The sequence below is a fragment of the Cryptomeria japonica genome, chromosome 3, assembly GCF_030272615.1.
Source record: "Cryptomeria japonica chromosome 3, Sugi_1.0, whole genome shotgun sequence".
NCBI lineage: Eukaryota > Viridiplantae > Streptophyta > Pinopsida > Cupressales > Cupressaceae > Cryptomeria > Cryptomeria japonica.
This window is the reverse complement of record NC_081407.1, coordinates 409,715,764-409,725,796: the sequence shown is the minus strand read 5'-3', so window position 1 is coordinate 409,725,796 and position 10,033 is coordinate 409,715,764. Positions and strand designations below refer to the sequence as shown.

Sequence of the window (10,033 nt, the reverse complement as noted above, 5' to 3'; positions counted from 1 at the left end):
TTTTATCTCTATCTTTATATCCCTCCATTTATCCTTCTTTACTCTCTCTCTTTGTCTCTCCTTATTTCTATATCTATTTCTCCCTCTTCCTCTCTCCTATCTTTCCCTCTCTCTCCCTCTATATATTTATCTATATCTCAATCTTCCTCTCTATTTCTTTATCTCCCAACCTCTTAATAAATATCTCTCCATCACTCTCTCACACACACTCCATGTTGCCCCCTCCATCTCTTTCATTCACACACATGCACATAGTTCCTATTTCTCCCTTATCTTCATCACTCTCTCTCCCTCTCTATTGCTTATCTCTCTCTCTCTCTCTCCACATCTCTCTCATATGTCCCTCTCTTTATCTACAACTATTTCTCTCTCCATATCTCCATATTTCTTCTCCTCCATGTTTTCTTCTCTCTTTATCTATCCCTCTCCTTCTCCATATCTCTCACGCATACATGCTCTTCCACCATTTATCTATCCCTCTCTCCCTATTGCAAACATAGCATGAGTCTATTGGTAATGAATCTTGATTATCTTCCCAATTCATAGATTTATTTTAAGTTATGATTAGATCATTATAAGTGGATGCATAGATTATTTGAAGCTATCACTTCTTCATTGAGACTATCCTACCAATTGACCTTATTTGCTGCACAAATATAGCACACCTTGGTGCAATTGCTAGTTAAATATTTGTTTAACACGTGTCTGATAAATCTTCCCTGATTTGAAAAGGAGATAAGAGAACAGAGCCGACCATATTTCGATTGAAATATGAGAAAAAGCTAAAATTGTTCCAGACTAGAAAAGTAGAAACCCGTACAATCTTTTTTTTTTAATATTAATCTGAAATTCGTTGGAATCATCCAAAGAAACCCTCGAGAAATAATTTTCCCGATCGTTTCAACTCTTGTTTAGTTTCTGCTAGGGTTTTACTCTGAAATTTCACTCTTCGTTGCGATTTGATCTGTGAAAGGTAATATTGAATCTTTTGGTATTGCGGACAAGAGACAAGGATGCAAGGTGGGGAGGAAGAGACAAGGATGCAAGGTGGGGAGGAAATGAGCATTGAGGAACTCAACCTCAATGTCAATACATACAAAGAGCAGCTGCAACAGGTGCTTTCTTTTCTTCTCCCATCTTAAGCATTTCCAAATTCGACAAGATCAAAACCTGTTTTGATATTCGCCTTCGAATTTTCATTTTTATTTTTTCCTATGCGTTGAGATTTGGCCAGGGCAGTAGTGATGTGGGCATATTTTAAAACTTTCTTTACTCATGAATTTATCCAATAAATCTAGCTTACCCTCAAATGTAGCTGTATCTATTGCATTCAAAACCCTTCTAAAGTTGTGGGCTGCTTTGTAGTAAAGAGAGAGAGAGAGAGAGTTTAAGCATAAAATTATTTCTGTAGCTTTTTAAGTTTTCTATTTACAATTTTTGGCTTCATATTTATCCTGATTTTATTGAAATTATTGAAATTAGGTCAGAGAGCTCTTGGCGGCAGATCCAGTAAATTCTGAGTACACAGAAATGGAGAAAGAACTACGAGAGGTAAGATTATTTTACTACTCTTTCACCTATGAAGTTAGTTTTATTTGCACTTAGTCAAGTTTTGGTCTACTGGATGCCGGGGGCTGCACCTTAATTTTGTGTCTCACCTTCTGAAAGAGAGGTAATGTAATTGTGTGGTGTGTAATTGCTGAATGAATGAAAAGTGTGCAAGTTAGAGATAGAAATTGTTGTGTCCTAAGGAACCATCAATGTTGTTCAAGCAGGGCAGCACGACACAGCTGCATAACGGCAGAAGACTTCTGTTTTGGAGTTCCTTCCCAAGGTGAGATGCGATTAATTTGAATTCTTGAATTGCCATGAATGATATTGCAGCAACCGCCGCCGTGTCTCATGGCTGTAGAATTTTATGCACACTAACATTCAAGATGCTGATCATACCTATAAAATTATACCTTATAAGGTGTCTGAGATCCTTTTGACAGTGTCCATCCCCTCATTTGCTTTCTGTGCAGGTGATCTTACCCTGGGGTGGCTTGTCCTCTTAATACAAATTTTACTATCCTCGAGCTTCTTCTAACTTCAGCCCGACATCATTTTAGTTAAGGTTGAATATAAATATGAAAATTCAATGAAAGTTATATGTCATTGCTGACTGATGGAGTTGGCTTTTGATGCAGCTTATTGCTCTCACGGAGGAACTCTTGGCAACTGCTAAACAATCCCAAACAGCAGGTGGAGAGTCTAATAATGCCACATCTATTTCAACTTCTGAACAACATTATCAGAACAGAATGGTCACCAATCAGGTATATTTCTATAAATCAGTGGTGTTAGTCTAAATTATAAGGATAACTTTTATTTCATTAAATTGAGTTTCATTAATATAGTTAATAATAACTTATGTATGTAGCTTTATGCTCTTGAATGTTCAATTAATAGTTCCAGTACTCTTCCAGGGTGGTTTGAATATCACAACTTTGACCTCAACTTTAGGAATTAATGAGGAGAATCAACACTCTGTAAAATTACTGCGAAGTTTTCTATAATACCTTAAGTCTACATATTTTGTCTACTTCATAAGCTTTTTTTAATCCAATTTGCAGAAATGTGCTTCATGAATATTAAAATGAGCTTAATAACCTGTATTAAATAGGAGATCTCTTTCTATTGATAATTTGTTCTCTGTTGCAATGATGTTTCAGTAATTATGACATGTTTTTGATGTTTATTTTTATGTTAAGTGGATTTGCCATGGAATAAGAAATTCTTTTTCTTTTGAAAACATAAAATGCCTTTATATTTTTTTTTAACAAGCTTTTCCTGAGCTTTGGCTGAGAGATTGCCGTTTATGAGTTGAACTTTTAATATTTCCAGGTCATTTCTGGTTGTCATGTGTCCTCGGTGTTAGCAATTGAATGTAGTGTGTGTAAACATGTTAATATCTCGTATCTTATGCATATACTTCACCTTGAAATTGGTGCTAGAATTATTTTTCCATTTACATCAATGCTGATTAACTTCCCCAGAAAAGAAATAAAAAAAATGTCTAAGGGTTCTATCTTATATTCCATCGATACTTAGTAAGATTTCCGTCTTCATTGTTGCAGGATTCAGATTCACCTATAGAAACTGGTGACACATTTCCAGTTGGTGCCAAAGTTCAAGCTGTCTGGAGTGCCGATGGAGAGTGGTATGTTCTTTTTCAAATTTTATTTTCTTATTTTTTATGTTATTCCTTGCACCTAGATATGCCGTAGATGTGAGTTGTAAGGAAATTTTAGATATACAAACATTGGTGTGTCTTGTTTCAGGTATGATTCAACAGTTGAGAGTATTACTTCAATTGGATACTTTGTCATCTACGATGAGTGGGGCAATAAGGAGGAGGTAATTTACATAGAATCTTACCTGTTATCATGATCTGTATTAATTTGATAGAGATGTTTTCAGAACTGCTCAAATTCTATAGGCTAACATTTACTTTAGGCAGCATAAAGTTTAAACCAAGGCATATTCTGTATGACTGTGTGCCAATATATTTTACTCTTATTCAGTTTAATGTCCAGATCTTATTGTATCCATTACGGGGGATAAAGTGAATTAATATTTTTTCTCAATCTAGGTTGACTTTGCAAATGTAAGGCCGAGACAGGAAGGGGCTGTAAATGCCTTGCTAGAGGCTGAAAAGCAAGCTGAAGCTACCAAACAGGCCATCAAGCGAAAAATTGCACAAGCTGCTGTTGTTGATGTATTTTCACGTGAGTTACCACCGAAGCTTCGAATTAATCCTGATGATCCCGAGGATGTGGTAAGTGATAGAAACTGCAGTAGGATCCTGCTGATGGTTTACTTTGTTCTCTAGTTTGGGTTTCCATTCTTCTTCATATTTTGTTCTTCCATTTGTTTCCGTGCTTTTTGTTGCTTTTTCTATTATATGAGAATGCTTGTTATTTTCTAAAATTTATGTGTGGATGTATGGGATTATTAAAACAGATGCATATTTGAACATGTTTTACATATTTTAATAGGAGTTTTAACACAAGAACATTCTTTATGCAATTGTACAACTTTATATTGACTTTGTTTCTAATCTTTTTCTTTACAGAAAGCGGCTAAGAAAAAGAAAATACACGCTTTCAAGTCAAAGGTACGCCTTGAGCAACAGGAGGTGACTCAAAATAAGCGGCAAAATGCCTGGCAGCAATTCCAAACAACAAAATCACAATCAAAGAAGGTACTTGATAATCATTAAGATGGTTTTAATTTTTTAATTTAACAACTACTATTAAAGATTATGTATCATCCAAGAATATTATTTTTACGATGTTTCTCAAACTCCATATGTCATTTCCCTTTTATGCAGATTGGATTTTTCTCAGGACGAAAGAAAGAAAGCATTTTCAAATCTCCAGATGATCCAAAGGGTAAGGTCGGTGTAACTGGCAGTGGGAAGGGAATTACCGAGTTTCAAAAGCGGGAAAAGCATCTCCATTTGAAAGGTGGTCCAGAAGAAGTAGATGACTAAAAGATGAATTTCCAGCCGCCATAGTGCTTTCTTGGTTTCAAGATATTTGAAAAAGCATGTTGCTTCTCTTGGCAGCTTAAGGAAAAGAATTATTCCATTGCGTAAAATAGCATTAATCTCTGTGGCCTCTCTCATTCTTTGAGGCCCTGTTTTTTTGTTAAACACTTTCATTTAGCAACTATTATGTATATTAATTGAACTAGTTATACTCTTCTTTTCTTTAATGGAGATTTTTTTCAGGTAGACGATTATTTTTATTCGATTTTGATGGGAGAAATCTGTACATTGTTACAAAAGGGTCTATTGTTTGCATTAAACCTGAATATAGTGACAGAACAACCCTTGTTGATTTGCATTGAATCAGAATATTGTCACAGAAAGGACTATTGCATCTGAATGGTGAGGTGACGTTTCTGAGCTCTTTTTAATTGTTCTACAACAGTGCTTCCACTGAGGGATGCCTTTTATCTGAATTTGGTCATTCATTTTATTTTGAAATTATTATCATGGGCCAATGAAAATGCATCAGCAAATTGTATCTGCCCTCATTTAGAATGAACATTGCTCAGAACCACAGAAAATATTCGAGCTTGCAAGTACATAAAGCTGCAATAAAGTTGAACAGTTTATGCAAATATAATATAAAATATCAGGTGTGTGCACCATGAGTGGAGAACAGTTTCTTTCCAAAGAATGCTGTGGTGTAATTTATACATCATCGCCATGCTGAGAACTCGCAAAATATAGTAATGGCTCTCGTTGTGCATGAAACGACTCCATAGAGAAGTGAGGAGCTGGTATAGGATAATGAATATCGGTTTTCATATTCTAAACTTGACCATCAAATTAGGGGAAAGGACTCAGTAGTTGAGCATCTTAATTTTGTGCTTTTCAAAATTCTATGTGGAAATTTCAAATCACTCTGGTTTTTTTAATTTTTACAGTAGCTTACTTGGCAAGTCTCCTGCTTGTAACTAAGATTTCAGGGCCACATCATCAAATATGATGCCACATCAACATGCTCTTTGTCGCTCTTTGTCAAGGTGTTCAAAATAGCCCAAAAATAAAGTGAGATAGATACTTGTGTGTTGATGTGACATCACACGATTCCTTGCTTTTTACATCTGAAAGATATATTTCATTTAATTATGGGTACTCATCATCAGCAATCATGGTGCAATGTTGTCAAAAATATTGAGCATTAAATCAACGAGTATGGGTATTAAATCAACAAATGCTATTACAAACATTGAAATGCGTTCAACTACTGGATCCTTTCTCATATTGCTTCTTTAATTAAATGATTAATGAGAAATCTTGTCTCTCATACAAAAATTACAATTTGCTATGGAAGTTTCACATAATGAAATAAAATCAATTTAAGTTACAGAAATTTCCAGACATTCTAATAATCTAGAGAAGACATTAGAACTAAGCGTTATTAATGTCCACAATCCAAATTTTAAGTTTTTTAATTTTAATGGATTGCAGCTAATTAATGTCCATAATCCAAATCTTAAGCATTTAGTTTTTGTGGATTGCAACTATTTTTGAAAACAACATTAATCACTTATATGTGTTTGTTTCCCACAGCGTATGTGCGCTTGAAGCTTTATACAAGAAGGTTGGCTATGTAATTTTATCACTCTGTGTAATAGTGGGCAACGAAGTGTGGCTCAAAACGTTCATCTAATTCTACCGAGCACAATATTTTTTTAATTAATTTTTGTTTAAGATGTCATCTATTGTAGCGTGGAGTCTATATTTGTTTATTGGGTTTGAGCTTTCTCTTTGGCCATGCTTTCTCTACCAAATCTTTTATTTTATGAAGTTGTTATGAAGCAGTGCAATTTTTTGTGTTAATATTTCGTCCATAAGGACCTGTGATTGGTTAACTATTCTGATGACGAAAAGTGCATGCCTAGCACATTTCACATTTACTTTAGACCCATTTTGATTAGTTTTTTAATGCAATGGTCTAGTGTATGTCTAGTATATTTTTGTGTGGATCTTGGTATTTCTCTTTAACCTTGAGTGATCTCAATTTCACATTTGTCAAGGATTTGGATTCAATTTTTAGATTGCCAATTTTTTTAAAGTTAAACCTATAAGTCGATGTGTGCATAATTGTTAGATTTTGATCATGTATTCAATTTACATAGCCACATACAATTTTGTAGCTAAGATCATCTTTTGCATAAGAAACATGCTTTTCCATCAAAATCTAGATGCTCTCCAAGAGGTTGGTGTTTGCTTTACCACTTAGGAAGTTGACCATTATAACCTCATTGTTAAATATTAGACCCCCATGCTAAGTCAAATATATATCTTGTTTGCTAATTTTTTCTCAAACTTTATGAGACCCATGATGACCATACTCTGGTGAATGAAGCATCTCATATCTACCTTAGGAATGCACTTGGGTTGGAATCTTAGGGTGGCTAGTATTTCTAGACCAAATTTATAAAGATTTGACTATAGGTTTTGTAAATGCATTAACATGTGCTATTGTACAAAGAATTTCTTGAAAGAAATGATTTTAGTTATGTCCTTAGACCAAAACAGTTTCTGGGATTACCAATTGTACTATCTGCTATAATTATTCAAAAGATATATAAGACCTATGGTATCTTTTGGAAGGTTATTTATTCTCTTGTTAATTTGGATTAGCAATTATGTCAAATCTCTTGATTTGTTTTCTTGGAATAGTTCTATTATCAAGCCAACTTTTAATGTTTTCTCATATATGTGTACCTTAAGTATTCAAAGATCAAATGTTCCTTTATTTCTACTATCCTTATGGTGCAAAAAATACAATATTTTTTCTTGTCTTTGGTTGTCTCTTTGCCTATCTCATATTTGAGCCTAGGGGAGCAAGTCTATAACCGAGCAATGAGGATCTTTTCTTTTCATTTGATTTCTATTCTTATATAAGCTTTTTCACAATGCTTATTGTGTGCACAAAAGTGTGACAATCAATTGATCATAAAGTAAGTGACACACCAATGAAACATTATCTATAAAAAGATTTAATTAAACAAGTTAAGCAAACAATCCATTCCAAGACGTTTCATTGTTCTCTATCTCTAAGGATTCTTCAAGTATGCTTGCTCTCAGATCATTGAGCACTTGACTTTCAAAATGACAACTTAAAGGATGAGTGCTGTGATAAAATGATCTATATGCTATGCAATTAAGATCTATATGATGGTAACCATGCTACTATAATTGATATAAGATGATGGAAATGCTATGCTATGATAATGAAAATGCTATTCTAACATGAATAATTCCTAATGATAATAGGATTATGATGTAAAATGCTTCTATAATGCTTTTGTGTGAGAGACAGATCTAGATCTTGAGATTGGGACTTGGGGACCTTTGGCAATGAAAGAATGAGTCCTATTTATAGAAGAAATGGGCAAATGAAGGGTTATGATTTAATTGATGGAGGAAGGGTTGGGATTGCTTGAGGAAGGGGTGACCCTTAATCCTTGCACTCTACAATCCAATCACATGTTGACACGTGCCAACATTAGAAGGCTTGAGAGGAGATAGATAAAGCATTAAATGCTTGAAGAGACATGATGGTTACCATGGGTGGTTAGGTTAAGGTTAGGTTAATGGATAAAGCTTTTATCCGAGGGGTAAAGGAATGTGCAAGGGCTAAAGGATTAGCTTACTCAAAGCATTAAATGCTTGAAGAGACTTGAGGGTTACCATGGGTGGTTGGGTTAATGGATAAGTCTCTAACCAAGGGTTAAAGGTGGGTTAGTTTGTTTAAAGACCCATGGGGGTTAACTTGTTGAAGGGAGAAGGCCTTTAAGACTTTGTAAGAGCCTTAAATGTTTTGAGAAGTGACTCTTCCCTAATCCCTTAGTTAGGAATGTGCAAACACTAAGAAAGGGGATTGGGCTAATAATAAGGATTTAGACATGATTTAGAAGAAAGGTTATTGTGCAACTTGCATTTTCTAGAAAGTGCAAGTGAGTGATAGATTTCTAAATAAATATTATACCCTATATAGTTAATATGAATATACAATCATAACCCACATCAAACAAAATTGAAGATAGATCACTGGTTATACTCGATTATGAATGTACAAAAACTATTAGTACACTAATGATTTATTTTTTTTGTTTTGAATGCGATATTGGTGAATGGTCTCAAACTGATGCCTATCAATTGGGTAACAAAGTCACAGAATAAAAAACAAAATAGAAAGGACAGTGGGTCTTATATTTTCATATACCCAAGATTGCGAAGTCAGAATGACAAGTATACTTAGTTATCTAAAACAGAGCTAGCCCATATATTCATGTAAAATATGGAAGAGATTAATATTAAGTGTAATAGTTTCAGAATGCTGTTACATTCATCTCATCCACGGTTACACTCATGCGAACAAATGTGGCGAAGGAAGATCTCTAACTATGATTACAAAACCTTCCAAAACATATACATATTATGGTGGAAACAATCTTAACACATAGATCACTCGCATTTATTAAATTTTCCTGTATCCACTAATCTACAACCAAAAATTGGGTAAGAATCGGCGTCAATGGCTACCCTACAACTTGTTTTGGCCTCTGTAGATCCACACCCAACCAACCTTATTTGAAAATGATATTTTTCCTGCATATACACCTGTGTGCTAAAACCTTAATCACTGCACATTGTAGCAGTTCAAAATATGTTGTCTAAGACAAATCACATTAAAGATTAACACCCCAATTTGATAGAGGACACCCACAATAACATCTAGTAGGTGGGCGACCACTACCATGAATGCGAATAGGTGGAGAGGGAGAGACATGCACAACCATCAAGCCCCAAGGGAAAACATGTTGAATTCGTCGTGCCACCTAAAGATCAATAAAAAATTGCCCAACGCTTTATTGGGCCCCAAAAATCACCCTAAAAACACGTTCTACATGTAACAAATCATTAGAAAGGAATGGTATTAAAATTCACAGATCCCTAACAATAGGAATTATTGAGGGTCGGTTTGCAGGCCTGATACCTTTCGCATAACAGAAAGGAGGCACTAAAATTTCCATAGCCTTTTCCAAACTCTGTCTTTAGTCGAGCAGCAAGCATCGACATCAATGCATACCTTATGCTACCACATCCTTCCTTTTGTCTTTATCAACACCTACACCTCCTCCTCCATCAAGGACCTACACCACTTTCACCTTCCTTTCGTTGGGGGTTCCATAGGAATAGAGAACCAATGGTTCCTAGTTTCTATGGAACCTTCGACCACCTTATTTATTAAACCAAATTTATGACTTTAGGGAATTAATTGAAGACACGGGAGGAAAAGACAATCAATAGCACTGTACAAATGATGATCCATATAGAAATTTCTTAGATTATTGGCAAGGTATGGCATACACAATGAGGGGAATTGGACAAAAATGAGTTCCAATAGTATAAAGGTAGGAGTTTTTTTGATTGTGGATAGGCATTAGTAGGAATTAGAAT

General features: G+C 34.8%; 1 protein-coding gene across 1 annotated transcript; it reads left to right on the top strand.

The window, feature by feature from the left end:
• The first annotated feature begins 536 nt into the window (after positions 1 to 536).
• LOC131069527 (uncharacterized) lies at positions 537 to 4,780 on the top strand. The gene is made up of 8 exons (XM_058005005.2): positions 537 to 1,115; positions 1,483 to 1,551; positions 2,190 to 2,318; positions 3,120 to 3,202; positions 3,324 to 3,399; positions 3,635 to 3,820; positions 4,118 to 4,246; positions 4,376 to 4,780. The coding sequence occupies exons 1-8, from the start codon at positions 1,014 to 1,016 to the stop codon at positions 4,535 to 4,537; spliced, it is 936 nt and encodes a 311-aa protein (XP_057860988.2). The 5' UTR covers positions 537 to 1,013; the 3' UTR covers positions 4,538 to 4,780.
• The last annotated feature ends 5,253 nt before the right edge of the window (positions 4,781 to 10,033 follow it).

What these genes read in the sequence shown, in the direction of transcription:
- LOC131069527 (XM_058005005.2), top strand. Translation starts at nt 1,014, where the DNA reads ATGCAAGGTGGGGAGGAAGAGACAAGGATGCAAGGTGGGGAGGAAATG. An exon ending in TGGAGTGCCGATGGAGAGTG is followed by an intron (nt 3,203 to 3,323) that starts GTATGTTCTTTT and finishes GTCTTGTTTCAG; the next exon opens with GTATGATTCAACAGTTGAGA. An exon ending in CTGATGATCCCGAGGATGTG is followed by an intron (nt 3,821 to 4,117) that starts GTAAGTGATAGA and finishes TTTTCTTTACAG; the next exon opens with AAAGCGGCTAAGAAAAAGAA.